Source organism: Falco biarmicus, chromosome Z (assembly GCF_023638135.1).
Source record: "Falco biarmicus isolate bFalBia1 chromosome Z, bFalBia1.pri, whole genome shotgun sequence".
NCBI lineage: Eukaryota > Metazoa > Chordata > Aves > Falconiformes > Falconidae > Falco > Falco biarmicus.
Genome location: NC_079311.1, coordinates 21,259,427 through 21,282,137, shown reverse-complemented (window position 1 = coordinate 21,282,137; position 22,711 = coordinate 21,259,427). Strand labels below are relative to the sequence as shown.

Sequence of the window (22,711 nt, the reverse complement as noted above, 5' to 3'; positions counted from 1 at the left end):
TTCCACCCTGGCCTCTCTTTAGAGAACCATAATCGGCAGCAAAACTAATGTGTGAACAAATAACAAAGCAACTGAATTTTGGAGGGGATAGGATGGGGGTTATTGCTAGCTTGGAATGAATCCCCTACCCCTGCTCTGAAAGAGAATCTGTTGTATTGAATCTCCCAAATACTGCCCTCTTAATTTGCATTCTGAATGCTAGGTAGGAGTGTTTGATGAGTCGCAAACATGGATGCAGCAGATTCTTCTTGTATGACGCTCACTCCAAAAGCCACTTTTGATTTAATGGTGCTGTGTAATGTTTTATCTTCAAAGAAGATTATCATAAAAGCATCACTACGATGAATTCTTCACTTTCAAAGGAGAAGTGGGGAAAACAAAGGGCTCAGCTAATTCATATTCATCTTTCTTCACTGATGTGAATGATAGAAAATGAACTGTCACTGATCTAGCTGCTTAAAAAAAAAAGAAATATATTTACACATATGCATAATTGTGGAATGTTCTTCACATTAGTAATTTTTAGTAAGAAAGTTCTGCTTTAGGAACATTTAGCACAGACATTACAAAGTCATTCATCCAAGCTACTGTACCAATCGTAAAACGTCAACACTTTGAAGTTGTGTTTCTTTGATTGTCTTTCATGGAATATTTTTGCAGCCTGTTCCACTGTTAAAAACTGCACTGTGATCTTGACAAATGTAAAATGTCAGCTTTAATGTATCAGACCTATCAGCTCAATGAAAATAACTCAGAAGTATTGATTACTTAATGATTTTTGGGGTATTCATTAACGTCTATGTGCAGATCATCCACTCTCCAGAGCTCCTGAAGTGCTGATGACACATTAGTGTACTGCTGATTGTTTATTAGAAAACTGATTAGTTACTGGATTAGTGTGTCAAAATATACTACCTTTCATTGCCTGACAAACTTGCAAATTATTGTATTATTTTTATATACATATATATATATATCTATCACAGAGGCATTAGAATCAATTTTAAGGCTGGGGCGTTAACTTAGTCTGTATGAGATATTGCCATCTACTTGAACTTGATGGTTTTGTAATTTTGATGTCTACAAAGACAAGCGCTTTGCTTGCTGAGTAATAGGAGGCTTGGGTCCTTGCCTAACCAAGCTGTAACTGGTACAGTTGCAAAATAACCTACAAAATCAGGTGTTGCCACACCTGACTTTTAAGTGCCTGGTGAAATAAATATACTGTATCAGGGTGCCTAGGGACCATATGTGAATCTGAGAAAGACTATAAGGTGATCAAAAGACAGAGTTACTTATTAAAACCTCTAGCCATGAAGCAGTGCAAGGCCTCCTTAACATTTCTGGAGCTTGCCTGGGAGGCCACACCTGAGCACCACGTTCACTCAGCACCTTGCATTGCTTTTGAAAGCACAAAGCAAGGCTTACTGTATTTCTTTACAATGCAAGTTCCTGTCCTCTATCCACAGGCTTCTTCTGCTGTGAGAATATTCTAACTTCCCAGCTACAGGCTTTTCTGGGACACTTTCATACAGACACAGGAAAGAAGGATGCCAAAGAGAGACCAGAAAATAATAAATCTCATGCTACAAGCACCTACCCTTTGGACAGGAGGGATGTGGGTGCCAAGCATGTCTGCTGGTTGGGCTATGCTGTCTGCACTGCACAGCCCTTGGCAAAACTCAGAATAAAACCTTTGGCAAGGCACCTACTTCCCCTGGCTTCCTCATATACCCAGGTAACCTTCAGATAGTACCCAAGGTGCTTTGTACTTTCTAGGCACTTGCAATGGTGTTTTCAGGACTACAGTTTTGGATGTATAAGTACCTGGCTTACAGGCAGGAACCTGTATTTGGCCCCTGACTCCTCTTTTCAATACGGTCCAGAGAAGCTGTTGCCGGATACAAACTGATAGGAAAGGTGAAGATAACAGTGTCATAGAGTCATTGTAACTATCTCACAGTAGGTAGGAATGGCAAAAAAAGCAGAAATATTTTTTCTTTTGAATTATGGTGTATTCTCTCCCTCTATCAATCATCCTTTTCCAGCCTGTCATAGAATAACAATCACTACAATGACATGTGTCTGTGAGACCGGTGAGCCTGTGCGTGCATGTTTTTGTGTGCATGTTGCTATGCTACAAACGTGTTTAATGTTGGATTGGAAGGTTGAATAGTAGCAAAACAGTCAGAAAGGCAAAAAAAGAGCCCACCTCTCATGCAGCCACTCACAAAGTAATCATGGGGCTGAGTCCAAGCCTGGCTATTAGACATACATCACATTTTTGGTTAAACCTCAAGTATAGATACAAGTATTGGCAATAACGATACCTATTAACTGACAGACCACTTAATTTCCACTTAAGTGATCTGATGGCATTTGAGAGTAATTTAAACAGCCCCTGACACAATGTAGATACAAAGAAGCAATTTAAAAGTCCTAACACTATTAGATGCCATCAGTGAAAACTGGATCCATGTTATCCTTTTTTACAGTGTGTCTGTGCCTTCATTTTAATTGTAAGGAGCAATGTTGTACTACAACATTCAACCTCATCAAACACAAGACTTCATTCTGTCACAAGGTTTCCCTATGCGATTTGCTTGGGTAGGAGTTGTAAACAAAACTCTTCATGTCAACCTCTGTGAAAGGTTTTGGGTGAAGAAAATGCTGAGGGTCTATTCTAGGAAAAAATGTCTTCATTTGGTATTTTCAAAATAAACATTTTAACATTTCATTCAAAAGCTACATTTAACACTAAATTTTATTTGAAAGAGTTAAAAAAAAAATTAAAGACCAAAACAAGCAAACAAACAAACAAAAAAAAGATGACAAAGTTGAGATGTCACTGCATATACAACATCTATATTCAACCTGAAATGGATTTTCACCAGTTTTGCATTTCAGTAAGAAACAATGGAAAACACATGGGTTATTCCAATCTGAAATAACCTTTCCTCTAACTCTTTTTGGCCAACTCCTGAATATTTGATGCTTGCACAACCCTGATTCTGCAGGCAAGTCCCTTAACTATTCTTTTTTGCCAAAGCTTTGTTCCCAGACTAGCAGCCATACTGGAGACTTCAGTAAGATAAGAATACACAAAAACTTTACAGTGGTGAGGCTGACTTGATAGCTTGTGATGACATGAAAAGAAATCCCTTCTAACTGGACCTGCAGTCCAGGCAATGCAGCTAAAGCTCTGACTATAGATAACCTCACTTAGCATTGTTATCTCTAATGAAAAGCAAATAGAAAATTCTTCCACCACACATCCAAAGTTACATAGGACCTACAAAGAACACCTTCTCACAGCAAAAGCTTTCTAACCAATCACAGACTTCCTCTTAAATAACAATCAGTTTGAAATATTTTAAAATATTGTCACCTTACGTTCACCATTTTCCAAACACCTTCTGATTAGTGATTGACATTGCCTGCTTAATCCATGCACACTGTAATCTGTCCAAATACCACTTACAAACATAACTGCCTTACTGCATTAGAAATAATGAAATTGCATTCACAGTTGATGCAAGTTAACCGTCCAGTTGACTGCCCATTTTCACCTATGAAATAGAACTTAGTAATACCTTTAAAATCACTGCTGTTATTTTTAAAATAACTTAGCTAGAATTTAAGTAGTGTAGCACTATCTATACACGGTTGTTCTTGCTAATAGTACAAATATTATTCAACAGAAGTATGTACATTACCAGAAAACAGACTTTTCTGACATACAGAAACCCTGTCTCAAAGGACTTTTCTGTTTTGCACTTTTTTTTGGTAAGCGTACACTCAAAATCCCTTTGTAAATTAACATTTAAAACCTGAATCACATGATCAAGAGACAGAAATCTTGTTTGTCCCATTTATGGCTTTTGTCTACTGGAACTTGTTGAGGTTTTTTTCCTAAGCTTACTTCATACCGTGTCTTGGACCCTTCCTTTTCAAAGGAGGATCTAAATGGTGATGAGACATCAAGACAAGCTGCAGCTATCTCTTTTTTTCCTCCAGCAGAGAAGGTGAATCAATGTCTGGATACATTTTCTGTCCTTCCTCTCTCAAATGCAAGCAGTCCTGCATGGGAGGCAAATCTACCCTTTTAAACAGCTTGCAGGATCAGGGTGACTGTGTCCCCGTATCTGACTAGCAGGGATGGGAAGATCTGCAGCTCCAGTTTTAGCTTCATGTGAAATTACTAGTCTGCTTACTGCAAGTACTTCAAGTCTTCCAGAGAGAAACTGGCACTACTGTTTCTTGATTTTAAGGAATAAACTAAATAAAAATCTGACAAGAATGAAATTATGTCATACATTACAAAGAAGCAGTACGAAGTACCCCCATTTTCTGTTGCTCTGCCCTGCAGCTTTGGAATGGGCAGGTACATCCCAGAATACTTTAATACTTCTGCATAAGCAGGGCAAAACAAACAAACAAATCCCAGACCCTGGTTAATTGTAGAACATACATTAGAGCCCTTTCACAAATGAAATTGTGCTGTAGTCAAGACCATTTTGGAAAAGGGGAAAAAAATTACCAAACCAAAGGGGAAAAATAATGACTCTAAATGGGGCAAAATAGCAGTTCTATTGGAAACATGACAAAAACAGGATGTTAAGGAAAAAAATTAAGTGGAGTCAACAAGGTTACACATAAGTAACACCTTAACATTAAAAGAAATCTATTTTCCATTTTGACCCGGAAACCTCTTCCATTAATTACTAAAATCTATTTACACAGCAACTAGATAAAATCAATCTGATTGCTCACACTATTTTTGGCTCACTTTCTATGGGCTCTGAGCATCCAACAGACTGACTCTAGAGGAGTCGATGTTTAGATGCTCTCAGTTTCCACATTTTGCCACCTACAGCACTAACCTAGCTATGATTTCTGGCATGCAAGTTCTTCTGTATTGGATATTCAGTGTTTGGCTCCTGGCTGTGTCCCCTTGCCCCCAGCAGAGGCATGTATGGAGGCCATGCTTCCTTTCATCCATATATGGAGGCAAAGTATCCCTACCGGTATCTCTACTGAGCTTGTTATGAGGGGTTCTGACAGCCCCCATGGCTGAGCTCTCTTACATAAAGCAGACCGAGAGCACAGTACGGCAAAAGCAGAAAAGAAAGACAAATGGAGAAAAGTAGACAGAGGACAGACAGTCCTTGGAGAAGAGGGAGAGATGTACACCTTATTCTATATTACTCCCATTCCTTCCAAAAGAAGTTATATCAATACATTATACATTGATATCAATAAATCACCTTTTTTCTTTCAAAGTGGGATTGTTCCAGGTATGATATCCGTAACATTCATGCCTGTCAGTTCAGCAAAGACACAGACACAAATATGGAAAACTTGTACTCTGTCTTGCAGAACACCTCCTGTTAAGTAGGCAGCGTCTTGCACAACAGAAGGTAAAATCCACCTGGATCAGCTGTGTTATGGCTGGAGGTGAGCATAGAGGGAAAATTTCTGAGACTCAGATGTGTGCTTGGCTTTAATGTCAGTAAACAGAAACTGCAGAAATAAGCAGCATCTGTTTAATTAAAAAACATCTTGACCAGGTGACGACTTTTTTTTTTCTTGTATCTCAGACAGTTGAACACTATTCATTTATTATTATGATCTCACCAAACTTATGCCACAAGCTAGAGTTGCATTTTCTATGCAGTGATTCTAAGACTAAAAAAAATGCACATTCCTCCCCCACATTTAACCAGACCCAAATTAGCTTTTATGTGAAGCTCCATCTACCTTAGCATGCAGACATCAAAGAATCATATTAATGTTTTTACAGCATAGCTTGTCCCAGTCTTGAGTGTATTTTCAGCTATGGTTCTCTGTCAACAGCAGCAGAAGATAACACTGAATTAAAACTATCAAGTTGTCATCATAGGACAGAAAATTGCTCAGGGCTCGCAAAGCACCCAAAACCAAGCCTGGTTTAATTCTGATTTTAACCACACCACTAACGGTTTTATCTGGTGGTTTGACCTTGGCTTTCAAGGGAACCCCTCTGCGTGTTGGTATGAAGCAGTGATGCTCGAGAACAGCAGTGATGCATTTCCCCCTCTAATCTCAGCTGGTGAAGGCCAGCAGCTTCAAGTACTTACTTGAAGGGCTTTTCCCCAGTGTGCGTCCGGATGTGGTTGTTGAGTGTTGTGGCACCAGCAAAGGCACGACCACAGTAGCCACACTTGAAAGGCCTGTCGCTGGAGTGCGTGACTACATGGTTTCTCAGCTCTGAAGGTTGTGAGAAAGACTGGGAGCAGTGACCACACTGGTAGGGCCTGCAGTGGGAAAGAAAAACACCATGCCATCAGCACTTTCTATTGACATAAGCGGGAAAACATATTGGCAGGAACATCTGGAATTCCAAGTAACTTCCAAAAAGAACTGCGGGGTGCACTTCTCCGGGGTTTTCTTGGGAGACACACACCCGAAACTTCATGATCTCTTTAGGAAATGTAAAATGCTTGCGCAGGAATTGACTGAGAGTCCCACAAAACATAATTCAGCAAGCTAGTGAGCCTGCACTACACATCATACACATGCCCTATTTCTCCCAAGCTCAGTGTGATACTCCTTAGTCACCAAAAACTTCTTACCCATCGGAGCTAAAAGACGCATGAAGTTCTCTGTCTGTTGATGCCAGCTACAGTCTTAGCTACAAATGCACATCTGATTGTCATACCTATATCCTAGGTGGATTCTGTGACCATTTGTAATTAAATTATTCATGTTGCTTTGGAGGAATCTAGGTTTTTTGACATCACCTCTTTCAACAAGAGACATTGCAAAAAATAACCATCGTTTTACAATTATCTTTCTGTTTTCTTACTGCTATTGAAAATATTTGCATTTAATTAACACAGTTCTCCCATCCAGATTGAAAATGCCTTTTTTTGTGATCTTGAAATGAAACCCACAGCTTAGGTTTTCAACAACACAGTTTGTTAAAAACAAATGTAACAAACAAACAAAACTGACTGATATATTACAAATTCAAAATCATAACAAACAGACTGTAAACATAGAAATAAAAGGATACAAGACAGCAAGGTGAGACAGGACTGCTAAAATGCAAATACCATTGCTAACTGAAATAATATATGGAGAAACAACACCTGTATATTTCTCTTTGGTAAAAGTGATTTCATATCAACATCCTACAGGGGTTTTTTTCCTTTTCACATTTGATTTAAGTTAGTGGCAGTCCTACATGCTCATCAGAATTTTCAGGAGGGATATTAATGATTTTTACCCTGCACGACATTCTCATGATGTCTGCACTTCTAGAGCAAATGGCCAACACCAACTTAATTGCTCTCTCTTTATAAATGTGTATGTTTAAATGGCTAGAAACCAAAACTAAAGGGAACGAGACGATGGTGACCAAGCATGTACAATTCAATTAAGTGCAAAATAAAGTGAACTATCTCATTTATCAAGTGAACTGCTTAATTGTGGTTACTTGCATCACTGAGCACAAATACTATTATTTTACAGTGCTTCAGAGCACTGAACCCTGATTGTAGAATTTTTTAGCTTGATTAATAGCTCAGTATTGGTCAATAACTCAATAGCTTACAATTTTAATTACTTACATTTGAAAATCTAACTACTTTTCAACAAGTTTGAAAAAAATATATAAAAGCTGTAGAAGGGTTACTTAACCTAGATGATGTGGCCATTAAAAATATTAATATATGTAAATTAATATTTTAAGAAAAAAAACCAGAAACACTGAATATCTGTTTCTCTTATTGGATGACAAGTAGTAGCATGCCCAGTATTCTCCTTTCTTGAAGTGCACAATTAATTTGCACAGAAAATATTTATCAATCTTGACATGAAAATTCAAGAGCTGGTAAAACTAAGATGAGTTGTGAATGCAGGCCTATTTGTTTGGGTATTTCCAAATCAAACACTTTCAAGCAAAAAGAACACATTAAGATATTCTGTATCCAAGAAACATTGATTTTTTAATAGTGAAAGGGACCATTAACATCTATTAGCCTCTGGTTATCTATTTTTAACAGCTACCACAATAAATGATACAACACTACATAAAACCAATTAATCTTTTATTTTTTAACAGTCAATGTGATTAATTTCACGCAGTGAAAAGTCACACTGTAACTTGTATCCAGTCACAATTCCAAACGAGTTATAACTGAGCACTGTGATGCCAAGTAAAAGGTTTTTACCCTCTGCACTGGCCCAAAAACAAATTTCTTGTTTACAAAGGATATTAATATAAGTACTCAGAATACATTTCACTGGCTAATGCTCAAGAAAAAGAGCCCTGTAAAAAATCACCTATTGTTAGACCACTTTGCCTGTATGCTTTCCTTTCACCCATATCTTTGGAGAACAACCATTACAAAAGTCACCCTCCTCCCTGCAGGGGATGTGTTTCTCCAGTTTATAGAGAAGATTATGAGTAATACTAAAATGGACAGAATAAGTAATTTTTTCAAGCTAGATACATGGCACACATTAAACAAAGCTAGTTCTAAAAATAAAAGTTATAAATACATTGAAATACTATAACAATCTTAAAATGCTGTATCTGATTTGCACAACTGCAGATTAAAATACGTCAAAGTTTGACAACTTGCGGATACTACTATCTTTTGCAAGAGCAAAAACAAAGTCATTCAGTAAGTATAAAAGTTGTCATTTTGTTCTCTAGCAACCATTTTACTGGGCTTAGAAATTTTTCTTGGCAGAAAATAAAATCAATATGCTGTTTTTAAAAAAAAATGAAAGTGGTGCAGAAGGACTGAACATGAGCAATGCTCGGTTCAGTGGGTACATTGACATGGACAGAGTGGGCCTCCCTTTGATGTAGCAGTTGTGTCTTCTGTCGTCACTTTGGTCTGCACTGGGACACTGAATTAAGATGGTGACCTCTTTATAGCAGAGGTTGGCAGACAGAAGGGACAGGGACATAGTGACAAAAACTGTGGTCTTCACAGGGTGTATTTTCAAAGATGTGCTGCTAGGCTGAATGCAGTCCCAGCCCAGAAAAACTCATTTCCACTGGAATAACTGAGAACATATTGTACCTCCTTGAGCTTCAAGGAATCCATGAAAACATAAGCATTTCTGTTTCACAGCCCAGGGGTGTGTTGATGCTCCAGAAAATAATGTTCAAACAAAACGGATTGCAGTCACTCCACATGTGAAAGCCTACATAACTAAAATATTCCTTTGCAAATGTACAGGCAGATTTGCAAGTATGAAAGTAATCAGTTTGATGAAACAGTTGTACCAGGGCCTCAAAGTATATGCTGACTATCTGAAGAAATACTTTCTTTTCTATAAAAATTTGTTCTCTGGTTATCATGTAGCAGGAACAACATAGTTTTGAATGTCTTCATCAGTGCATTATCTACAAGGTATCTTGTAGGCCCTTCCAGATGTAAATCAAGCCTGATCAAAATCTTCTCCTATAGTATTTTTAAGTTACATTTGAGAATGGCTAAATTGTTGTATGGCAGTGTGCAGATGAGAATGATGTGCTGACAGCCATCAAAAGCAGTTCTAATGTTTTTCATTAAACCCCTAGCTACGTATTTTTCTAGTTCTCTGTCCTCCTGTCTGAGCTTAAAGGAAGGAAATCTACTTACCTAGAAGCAAATTCTCCTGTTAGTAAAACCATCCTGATGTCATTAGCCCATCAATCAGCTACCTAGGTTTACTAAACTACAGAGTCCACTACCTTTTTCTAGAGACCCTAATCTTGCAGTCCCTGATTATATGGTGGCCCACAATAGGAACACAGGTCATTTAAAGTGAAATTCAGAAAGGAGTGACTGTAATGTCATAGTTTTCAAGTTTTATAGTTATTTAGATTTTGACCTTTTCCAAGTTTTTCATGTTACATTTTCAAAGTGAAACCAGTCAAGAATACATTATACTCCCTAGTCTGTCAAATTATTTTGTTGTCTGGTGATGTCTCTTTACATCTTAGTTTTCTCACTTTTGTAGCTGGTTTTTTTTTTTTTTCTGTGTGAAACTACATTATGTGTAGGACCAGTACAAAACCAACATTCCCTGTGAAGCTTATAGAACCTCACCAAAGCTCGGGCTTTGTGCAGGGGATCTTTTAACATGTACAAAGCATGCTAAAGGATAACAACAGAAAAATCCATATCTTTGCACCTGGAATAGTTGCTGACAGACAACTGTACATTTAGATTGATTCTTTTTAGATTTCCATTTAGCAGAAATGACATAACTTTTAATTATTTATCTTGTACTATCCCTCTGCTAGAACAATATACTTTCCAACTGCTGATTGCCTAGTACATCCAGCCAATATAAACTTACTTTCTACGTCATAAATAAGTCACAGCCTGAATTATTAGAATCCTGAAAAAACTTAAAATTATTTTCTACTACATTTTCTAATTCTTTCCTTTATAATGAATGGGTTTCTGGTAAGGCCTCTTCAGAAGAGAATCTGCTGTTTTCAAGGAGCATGTGGAATCCCAGTGCAATCTTTGGAAACAGAATTGCTTGTAATGGTGAGTTCCTGAATATCTGTAACTCTGTCATTGAAACACTGTCAGATCAGGGAGACAAAATAGTACATTGCTGTAATTTTTTCCCATTAGAAAAAGCTAGAAAAGCACCAGCTGAAAGAAGAGACACTGACATGCAACTGAAAGTGCTTTTCTCTTTGTTGAAGACTAAGAAGAAAGAAAAAAACAACTTCTTCTAATGGAAAGGTATTTTGGAGGGATGCCTTCTTCTAGCAAGCTGAACTAAGAAGCTGGAGAACAAAGCGACACCTAAGGATACTGCTGGCTTGCACACAGAAGCACCCCCAGCATCAGCGTGGCCATGGGTGGGCTACATTCACTGCCTCTGGACTCTATAGGCACTACTGCCCCTGTGTCCCCCTGAGGCAGCATGGCTAGTGCCCCAAGCACTTCAGGCACAACACAGCAGCAAGGATGGCAGAGCTGGATCCACTGGGAGTTCTGGGATCACCTCCTACAAATGTTTGTGGAGGAACTAACATAAGCAGAAAGCACGCTTGAAGTGTTTTCAAACTTCTGAAGCTTCCAGGGAGAGGTGCTGCACTGTCCACCCTTTGTTGTTAGTAACTATGAGTACTGTGAGTTTGCAAACCTTTGTGAAAAGGTTATGCAAGAACAAGCATTAAATTCAGCATGATGTTTACTTTAATTGAGCAATAATCCATGGCCACTATATAAACAGAAATAGACAACTCTTACTCACAGTATTTACTTTTTTTAGGTCTGTTTTGGGAGATGTTTAAATTAATTAATGGACTTTTGGATGGTGGGAGCATCAATGTCAAGGACACAGAACCTATAAAGAAAAAGATAAACACAAAGAGGGGCTGAGCCGAGATCTTGGAGAAGAGGATCTATTAAACTGGCAACTTCAAACATCAAGCTCCTGTATTTAAAAATATCTCACCATTTAAGAGTGAGGTGCTACAGCAGAACATGAGTACAATAATATCTTCTGAGTAAACAAGAACTGCATCCATAATTCTTCAGCCATGGACACCCTTACAAAGTGGGTTTCCCCTCAAATTATCAGCTTAAATACATGGCAATCAATGAGAATATATATAAAGATGTACATATTTTATATGAAAATGTGCCACAGACAGCTCTTGGGAACTGCAGCCACCTGCCTTCCCTCAACACCAATACATCCTGAATCTGGTGAAAATAGCAAGAAAGAAGAAAGATGTCATTAAAAGAGGCTGTCTAATTCTCAGAAAAGTGGTTGTCAGTAAAAATAAAATCCAAATACTGCTCTAAAAATGATTCACTGTGATCAAGGGCTTTTGGTTACTCCTTTCTGGACCCAACCCCCACAGCCCCACCCCACCCCCACCTTGTCCTAAATAGGATTGTTTGAAATTTCTGCAGCAGGAGGAAAAAAAGGAGAAAAAAACAAAACCAAAACAAAAAAATGAAAAAAAAACCCAACCAAAAACCAGAAAAGAAAATGGATTTCTAACTCCTGCTTCAAGAAATAATTGCTCAAACTGCTTCTGTCTGGGGAGGGCTTAAAAAAAGTCCCAAAAGCTCAGAAAGTCCCAGAATTCATACCTTGATGGATTTTGATCTTCATCTCCCACTCCCACTCCAACCCCAATCACCATTAAGTTTGAAGAGAGGTCCTACAAAATCCAACAAGCTAAAAAAAACTCAGTGTAAAGGGAAAAGTAAATCATAAAGTAAACCAGTGAAAATTTAAAGTTAATTTTAATTTAAATTTTAATCCTAATCTTAATCTAAAAAACCACATTATTTTAATAATCCTCCCTACTTTGGATTCATCATTTTTTAAGATTACTTTTATTTATTAAATCATCTGCCTGTTAAATAAGACCATTTCTTTCTTACTGCCTAATAGAATTAAGCATGTTTTGGCCTTTTTCTGTGTCTGCTCTCATTGAGATGTTTCCTGAATCTAAGTGGCTTTAAATTAATTTCTTTTTTTTTAATTTCTCAAGGCCTAAACAGTCTGTTTTTCTCAAATTTCACCCCATGAGCTGGCCGCCTGTATGGATGCAAAGATGTTTTCCCTGCACTTCATGCTGTAGGTAATCAGCATAGTTGAAAAACAAATACCAAGACAAAACAGATAGTCTAAAGTAATTTCCTAAAGAAGACAGGCCCTGCTGCTTCAGTCACATCAAAGATACAGCGGCTGGTGTGCTCACAAATTGCTGACAATAAATGGGGAGCTGTTTATCAGCTGGAGCAGTGCTGTAGATATGGTTGAGAAAATACAAACCAGAGAGCTGCACCCAGTACTTCAGGCTGGCAAACAGGGACTCTTTCACAGATCATACCCTGTTCTCTTGTCTTCTGGAAATTTTGTACAACACTAGGAATTTTTCATCTGGAGAAATGCAATATGTTTACGAAACCAGACAACTCTTCCAGCCACTGTAGGGCTAAGTAGCTGATCTACCGGTACCTGCTAAAAGACAAAAAGCTGCCTGTGATGTAAACTCAATCTGCAATGCTTTTTAAGCAGGGATATGAGAACCCAGATCCTAGGGCACTTACGATCTGCCATAACTGCTATGCTGATAATTTCAAACACTGAATCAATTGCAGTGATCTTAAGCATATTCATGTGACTGACGTGACACATGATGCTCTAAAGACGACCTATTTTTTACAGCAGTTATGTTGATGGCACACCTCACGGAAACAAAGAAGGCATTACAAGACTGGCCTCCCTCCACAAGGAGTCTGCACTATTTATTTAATGAAAACATAGAGATGTAAGCTATTTTTCCATACAGAGGGAACACAGGTGTCACAGAACAGAACACTGCAGTATCTCGTATTTATGCAACAAATTGATCCTAACTGTATACTGCAAGATCATTTAAGTTCTATGCTCTCTGTATAACACAAGAGGAAAAGTTTCTAAAGAACGGGTTTCACAGAACCAAACAAGCCAAAGAGGAAATCATCTAAATTAGCCAGTATCAATATTGAGAAAAAGGTGTTAGCTATTATAGTTTGAGTATTTCTGAAAGCTTCTGGGACTCACAACTTAAAACTCAGAGTCTTTACTTCTGTCCTCTCCACCCCAATTCTCCCCAAATCTGCTGAGTCCTTGCTGTAATCACCCTTTGCTCTCTTTGCTCCTGGGGGAGCCAACTTGTATTCTGATCTTGATAATTTTCCTGCTGTACTGTAGGTCATTTGAAGCTAAAAATGCTCTACACTTCCTTGTTGAAGCTGTTCTGCGTGGACAAATTAGGTAAGCACAGGAGAGGCAAAACAGTAAGATGTCATGAATCAGTAACCTACTAATAATGAGGGTGCTCACTTCTAAGGGCAAAGACTTAAAATCAGGCAATATTTGACACAAGACACTTAAAAGAAAACAAATAAAAATAAATAAAAATTAATAAATCAAATCTCTCACTTCCAGGATGACAGACCTAATTGTAGAACAGACTTATTCTCATTTTCTCTCTCTGGCAAAATTAATATTTAACTATCCCTTAGAGTGCAGAACTGCTCCATTAGGGGAGACGCTTCCTGCATTAACTATTATCTGCACCTTGGTTCTTCGTAACGGAAGACAAAGGTTCAAGCAAAGGAAAGGATGAAATCTAGGCATCACACCTGGTTGGATGAATCACTGAAAAAATATGTGGGGGATCCTCTCAACATACTCTTCTAGAGCCCCTGATGCAACATTTCATGCTTTACAGTATGCTTAGGATGCTTCAATACTAGAAACATAAGTGCATGAAACTTGGGAGAGTTAACCTTTGGGGACCTAAATTCTACACTGTGGCACACAAATTGACACTTGTGTCCTACAGCCTCCTTAGCACAGTGTTTTGTTTCTGCTAAGGCCAGCATATAATTCAGAAAATGTTGAAAAGACTTGTTTGCATTTGCAATATTATCACCTCTCTAAATTCTATGAAGATTTGCATGGAATCTAGTTTGCCCCTAGCATGCTTGACAGGAAAACTGAATTTATGCTCCAGTATGTTCATACCCACAGAATCACACCAGCATATGTGTACAAGTAGATAACCACATACACAGAGACAGACATGCATACAAACACATACACAGACTCATTGTTGACTGGTTTTTTGGTAGTGTTTTGGTTAAATGTAATTCACAATTAAATGCTGCTTTTAGAACAACCTTCCAGGGATTCAGCTATTCTGCTCAAACCTTCTTCACAGCTGAAGAAGAGACAAAACATGGGCAGCCTTTTTTATTGAATTAATTTGATTTTTGTCTTTTGTCCTGCCAGCTATCAAAATTGTCAAATAAACCAGCTTTGATTCATAAATAATGGTTCCATTATATTTACTGTGCCACTGGTCAGAGTACCTGAAATTTTAATTCACTTGTTCAGCTAAATTTCATCCTCAGTTCACGGCCATAAAATTCTGTATTGACAAACTTTCAAACCAACTTTGACTCTGAGGTATCTAGTCAACATTTTTCTTCTGTGTGGATATTAGTTTATTGAATAAGTGGCATCTGTTTTCCTCCACATCACTAGTGGAGTAGGTATTTCCTTTTGACAGCTTTGCACGATTTATGGGTTTGCATGCTCTGAAGAAAAATAGTACTAAGCAAAAAATTCCAATTCATTACCTCTTAGTACTTAATTAAGTTTATACACATTGCACACTATAGGTGAACCCTGAAATGACTGTGACAGCCACTGAGCAGCAAGTTAGATTATCTTTGGAAGACAGAGAGACTTTTAATTATCTTGACCTCATTTTTCCATCTATGATATTCATAAATTTTCCTTCTATTTTGTTGCCTCCATCAGATGTACCAAACCATTCTGAAAACAAGATTATATCCTTAGCTATTTCCTTTTATCTGCACATTTAGGCACCAAATGTTTTTACAAATAGTGAAGTCAAGCAATGGTTTTTATCAGCTTACTTCACACAGCTGCAGATGAATTATGTTGTACAGGCTCCTCCTAATAATGGTTTGGTTTTGGAAATGATAACAGCTTGATAAAAGAAGCAGTGGATCTGGCTATCAGTAGATACAGAAATAAAGAGAGCCTGGGTTTTACCTGTCAGGGTTCTGCGTACACACATGCATCTGTAAGAGGATCCGCTGGGTGAAAGTCTTAAAGCATTGCCCACATTTCCAAAGATGCCAGTCACTGAACTCAGAATTTAGTTGGCTTGTTGAAGTTGGGCTTGCAAGAACTCGTTGGTTTTTGACACTGATCTGGTTAAATCCTGACTCGATGGACCCAGACTTATCCAGGAGAGAAAAATTTCTGCTACACGGAGTCTGTGGAAATACTATGGATCGCTGTGGAGTGGCGGGGGATAGTTTGCTACTTTTATTAAATGGTTGTAGGGTGTCTTGTCTGGACATGGCCTCCATTACAGTCGAAGGGACATTCACTGGGAGAAAACAAGAAAAGTAAATAAGATCCTTTTTATGCCTTTTTAAAACTAATACAGTTTTGGGAGACATGAAAAAAATACCAACATCCATTTTCTTGACACTAGAATTAAGCAACTTTATTTTAACAATGCACAAAAAAATGGGCTTGAATGAGACAGTGATCTGAATGGATGATGCTGATTCTGACACTGAAATGAAAACTCATGCAAATGGGTGTCTGAGAGTGAAAGGACTCAGAGAAGCCTGACTGTGATATACATTTATTGCACAATGGGATTGTCATCTGAAAGAGAATGCTGCTGCATTTGTGATAACCTGACTCTGCATGTTGCAGTCAGCATGTCCAATTGCTACAGCACAGACAAGCATGAATTTTGAGAGCACGGGGGAAAAATTCTTGTTCAGACATTCCTTGAGATACAGCAAGGCTTAAATATCTGCTGCAGCAATAGTTCCCTAATCCTCTTAAAGGGCAGCCACTAAGTATATTATACTATTACATCTCACAAATAGTCACAGCCAATACAATACAAAGCCAGTGACTTTACCATGACTTGTATGATTAAGGTTAATAGCAGTTAGATCACCACAAGACAATGCAAAGTATAGGCAGAGATACCTTTGCATCAATTTCCCACCTAAAAAATAGGAACAAAAGTTGTTTCCAGACCCATAAATGTCTTACGATCATCAATTAACTATGGCTTATGAGGGACTCAGATATTTCAGCAACAAATGCAATACACTGTTCTCACAAAGAAGTGATTTAATGCTGAATTTGGATGTTGCACGACACGGACAGCAGGAGGCCAAACATATAGGAGAAAGCTGAACAGCTGCCTCACTCCTTGAATACCATCTAGATCATTCACTGAATGAGGCAAGGATCCTATGGAAAAATGGGCCAGGTGATAAAAGATTGTGCCACAATGCAAAATGAAGCATAATTTAGGCCGCCTGGGCCCAGTACCCTCTCATGCTTTCTAATTTTAGCACACTCAGCCTCATGAGATAATATTTAACAGAGATTTTTAAATTCAATATGTTGTATGCATATGTCTATGTCTACCTATGTTCACACATTTATTTACTGTCACAAAGTGTTAATATGTATATTTCCACATGTAGGTATATATAGCACCTGCTAAGCAGGTGATTAGAAATTGCAACTCTGTTTATGTAAGTCATGATGATAGACTTCTAAGAGCAAATAAGAGAATTAAATTTCAGTTGTAAGCTGGAATCATCCAACATTATTTAATATACAATAAAAATGTAATACAAACTAATGTTTTGTTAACACTTTATATAATGCCAGTTACTTCACAGAGTTATGTTCTAATATCTTCCATCAATCATAATGACTCCAATATTATAATATTACATGTTATTTAATTTATGTAAGTTGAGGTCCTTCCTAGGCTATTCTTTTCTGGAGTATGTGAGGCCCTGATTTCTAAGTAGAGTTACATCCATGGGGCGGTGTATTGCAAGTTTCCAGAGATAAAATACATCTTCGATGTCTGTTCAGTTCAAGGGGCAATTTATATACCTCCATTTTGCCCCAACATTCTCACACAAGAAGCAGATCACTTTGGGGTTTTGGTTTTTTTGGTAATTTTGGTATTCATAAAAGTCCACAGAAGCAATAAGATCATGATATTAAAGACCTAAGAATATAGGCAGAATTTGTACTGGGTGAGAATACCCCTGTGCAGAAGATAAGCAGAATGTCTACTCTGAGGGCTTAAGTGGCACTTAAGTCATATACCAGCCTGCAGCTGGCTCTGTGCTCAGAGATTAATTTCATTTACTCACATTAGTCTCTCTGTGGATGAAACTCTTGTTTCGCTCACAGCAAAATAACAACTGACAATATTTAGAGATTTTAGTCATGCTTTGCTTTTCAAATCAAGGTTTGTAAGCTTCATCTCATGAAAGAAAAAATAATATTTCTATATTGTACGCTGCAGTGTGAGTTTTATCAGCAAACATTACTGCCAGCAATTAAATTTCTTTTAAACTTTTCTCAAGCCCAACAGATTTGAAAACTCAAGATGAAAAAGGATGTTATTTTTGACAGTTTAATCCCTGCTATCTTGCTGTTTTATTGCTGCATGGTTCAGTATTTAAGTTGCTATGAGATATGCGTTCACCCTAGCATTGCTGTTTAAGTATCCAAGTACTTGACCAAAAAAATACATCTTATATGTAATTGATTAAGCATGGGTAGCCACAGGGTTACTTTAGACTAAAATCAGTCAGGCATCCATTATTGGTTTCGTCCACCATGTAGATACACATAGCTGTCAAAATAGAAGAGAGGTCTTTGATGCAAACTATAATCAAGTTCCACACACAGAGTGAAACTGAGAGGTGTGCTTGGATCACCCATTCCCATTACAGACAAAGGTATCCAGCACCAGATTGCACCAGGTTTGAGTTACGAGTTACCTGCTTAATTTTGTGATTATTCCTGGCAAACTAAATGTAAAATATTGAGAAGGGTAGAAGAATGGATGGAAATGGAATGGCCAGGATGAAATGGAGGTTCATTGTCATTTCAGGCTACTTCCACTCAGTTTGTATTCAGAGAAGCTGGCTTTTACATTTTAACCACAAGGATGTCATCTCTACAATCAGTCAGCACAGCTTGTCTTGACATACTCAGTGGTAACAGAATGAAGAGTCACTAACAGAGGCCCCATGGACCTGTAGTGCATTACTGTTTTGGCAAGACAGTGTCTTGTGGTAGGTCTGATAACAATGGAGAGGCCAAGCAAATTGGTTAAGAATAGACTAGGAATGAATCACTTATGAGGAAGAGTGATTCTACACACTACCAGGCTATGTGGGGTTGCCATGGTGGGAAATCTGTTTTTTAATTGTGCGTACCTGCACACTTCCAAACATCTCCATTTATTTAGGTAATCTTATCATGATTTTGCGCAGCTTAATTGTATCACCTTCTGGGGTTTATTTAGTACACATTGAGCTTACCTTAAATATACAACCACTTCCATTTAATATGTCTTAAAATACTCTAGAAGTATAGCTGATTAGGTATGAAACAGGAATTCTGGCTTACACAAGTAGAGATGCAAGGGAGAACTTACAATTTTCATCTTGTGCAATGCACTGGAGGGGGATTCCAAAGAAAGAAGTGTAGCTGTCATTGTACCACACCAACAGCTCGGTGCCCCTGGGGATATCTATACAAGCCCGGTAGAATATATTTGACCTAATCAAGAGGAAAAGAAAAAAATGCCTAATTTAGGAACAGAGCATTCTCCTCTTATCATATACAGTATTACAGTAGAAATCCATTGTTTTGGAAGCATTTCTGCAGATAACTAAATGAATAACTTACTGATTATTTTAAAACCATATCTATCATTAGGGAAGGACTTTGTTCCTGTAGCATAGGGTAACAACTTACAGGCACTCTGTACCTAGCATATTTTAAATAACAAGATTTTTACAAGCACCAGAATTTTATGAAAAGACAGATATTTTCTTGCAATGCCCCTTTTAAAATTATTTCAGAAATGCTACATTTTGCCCACACAACACAAGCATCGCATCAGTGGTGCACACATTTCAGTAAATTCAGCCATTTAAACAGCTTTGCATTTGTCATCTAAATTAAAGTTAACATATTTTAGGGGTAAACAGACAACAGTTCTTTCACGTAAATAAGTTCTTTTAGCAAGAGGTTTCAAGCAGCATGACATGCCCTTTCATTACAGCAATACACCACTGAAAGAGAGATCTTGGACTGTTGAGTAAAACAGACTTTGGCTTAGGGAAATAAAAGAATGGGTTTAACCTGAACATACAACCATAGAATCTTCCCCTGTATGGAACATGATGGCAATGTTGATGATCCTTCAGTAAGTATAAATTAGTGTTACCATAAATGTGATATCACATTGCTCTGTGGGAAAAGACTGTGGATATTCCTAGAACACTGAACTGGGTGTTGGGAGGGCTAAGGAAAAATCCTAGAGTCTCCAGCATAAAAGCAAGAGCCTTATTCTGACCTTGCAGTGATGTAAATAGCTTCGGAGTGATACTTCTACAGTTAACAGATTTACATGGGGGCAAAAACAGTCTAAGATTAGAATCAGGCACAAGATAAAATAAAAATGTTATCAGTTCATAGTGGCTTTTCCCTTAGGCTTCACATGGAGCAGTAAAACACACTGCTGTGAGATGGATAGAAATTCAATATATACAAGAAGAACACTACACTCTTGCTGAAGGATTACATACCAAAATGATACAGTCAAAGCACCAAGAAACGGCCATTTTTTATAACAGCTTATGTAAGGCAGGAAAACATCCATAGACCAAAAAAAAAAAAAAAAAACTGTTAGGCCTCAACCAGTTTTCTGAGTGAAGAATTGCTACAAACGTTTGCCTGAAGTTCAAGATAAAAGTGTTTAGGGCTGGTAGGCCTTAAATTTAGACTTTCTATAAAGAATTGGCTGTAGCGATGCAATTTGTTCCTTGTATAACACTGCAGACATAAGGAGAATCTTTTACCACATTTTTCATGGCAGTGAGATATGCACTTGTCAACATATTTTGTCACCGCAAAGTGGCTCTTGGCAACAGGATCATAAAGATCAATAAAAAAGTGCAGATTCTCAATATTTTACTAGCAGCTGCAAAAATTTCATTTATCTTGTTATTTTCCTCGCTTACTGCCACCCTGTCTCAGGAGGGCACTGCTAGCTAAGCAGAACGGTTTTCTTACCCTTCTATGAATATCTGACAAAAACTCTCCCCTCTGTGTTTCCCCCTCTCCTTTCCTCCTCCTTCTCCTCTTCTCCCTCTCTTTCTTCCCAGAGCTGTGCATTTTGTTAATTCTTTCCACTGTTACATAAAAATGAAAACTGGAGCCACACTATAAATTACCTGCATCTCCTAACTTGAGAAAAATTGAGTCTACTTTGTACTTCACCCTTGTAACATTTCATCTCTCAGTTTGGCTTCCCTTAACATAAACACAGCAGCCCAGCAAATGAATGTGCTAAAACTAAATGACACACTTTGCCGCTGAGAGAGCAGAACTGTTTTTGAGCAATGGGTGGTCTGTGAGGCTTCGAGTAGGCAGGGAAAAAAAAGTGTAAGAGTACACCGTCCCTTACAAGCGTGCAGAGCTTCCAAAACTCGCAGAAATCTCTGCATGCTGAAGTACATCAAAGGGATTTTTCCCTTTTCGGATAATATTTCCTTTGCTGACATGTATTTAGTATTGTGGTTGGATGACTCATAAAGATAGCTTCATGGCGTCCCAACTCAGTTGAAGCAGAACACATGCCAACAAACATTATTGTCAGCCTCAAAATAAAAACAAAACGTTCAGCTAAGGGTCAATCAATCAAGAGCACTTTGAAGAAAATTCCATTTAGATATTACAAATCATAACAGAATGAATTTAAACCAGCTGACTTTCTGTGAGGAGGACGTCCATGTACAATAAAAATTAGGCTGGTTTTTCAGTGTCCAACTTTTCTATTTTCTTACACTTGGATGTAGTCACTGGTGATGGATGCCAGTTTTTTAAATTGTGTTTTTGTAGTTCATTTTATAAAGATCTGAAGTAATCGAAAACAGATCAACAGAGGGAACTCTAAGTAAAAACTCCATCATGAAAGGAGAGTTGTAAAATCCACTTAATATTGACAGATGTGTAATGACTTTCTCATGCTCACTTTTCATTTAGGTTTGTCATCTATATATATGTATGCATTTTTTTTCCTTATTTATATATATACATATGCGTGCACACACCACCACACTGAGAAATAGTTCACAAGATACCTACAAAAATACTTTTTCATCACAGCAATCTTTATTCATTATCCAGTGTGTTTATTTAAAATCCAATGGGATCTTAGCTATAGATATCAGATATTTAAGGGTATAATAAAAGATTTGTAATGTATAAATAGGATTGTTACTTTTTTAACTGCAGCATTCTTTAGTCAACTGGCCAGAGAATAAAAAAGCTGAAAATGCAATTGAACAATTTTACCATTGTTAAATTGGAACCCTATGGGATAATCAAACTTTATATATTTCATTTAGCTTGCTTTTGTATGTTTTATTTTTAATTTTAAAGGTACTTTAAATAAGTTTAAGATTCTTCCTAAAGAAAAGAAACTCCACTTTCTAAAGGAACTAGCAAAAATCAGGATTGCTCACTGTGAGTGGCAAGCCCGGGGCATTCTTTGATGTGCTTCCTACCACATTTAATAAGGCCAAGCAGTTGCTTCTGATTCTGAGGCAAAAGATTTGTTTATAGCTGAGATCATTTATTTATGTAATGCATCGTCTGGGTTTTCTGAATCTGTTTGCGAGTACAGAGTAAAATGCACCGTAATTTCTTTACATTTCTCTTCACATTTTGACCTTCTCTAGCCAGCGACATAAGAGGCACAAGCACAGCAATCTTGGCTAGCAGGTGCACTCAACATATAAGCTTTAGGTCTATACATACCTCATGACCAACTCTCAGAAAGGCTCTGTGTTCAAAACTCCTCTCTTGCCATTTTCCCCCTTCCTCTAGCACATGCGTCTTTATCAAGGGCAGAAGATTGCTCATGCTAGCTTGCTTCTGATCAGACTGTTTGAAAAGGTGCAGAGGGCTCTATGCAGTGTGGTGGTCACACTGGTGACACAGCGCTGTACTTGGTCCCAGGAGCTCCGCTGTGCAGCTGTTGTCTTGCCCGAAATGAGCACAC

General features: G+C 37.8%; 1 protein-coding gene across 1 annotated transcript in view; it reads right to left on the bottom strand.

Annotated features, from left to right (window-relative positions):
* Positions 1-22,711, bottom strand: part of PRDM6 (PR/SET domain 6) — a 78,904-nt gene that overhangs the window by 4,934 nt on the left and 51,259 nt on the right. Inside the window, exons 4-6 of the mRNA XM_056325051.1 lie at positions 19,073-19,197; positions 15,610-15,952; positions 6,120-6,296 (exon numbers count right to left, since the gene is read on the bottom strand). Of these exons, the coding sequence (XP_056181026.1) occupies positions 6,120-6,296; positions 15,610-15,952; positions 19,073-19,197 (645 nt within the window). The remainder of the gene's footprint in view (positions 1-6,119; positions 6,297-15,609; positions 15,953-19,072; positions 19,198-22,711) is intronic.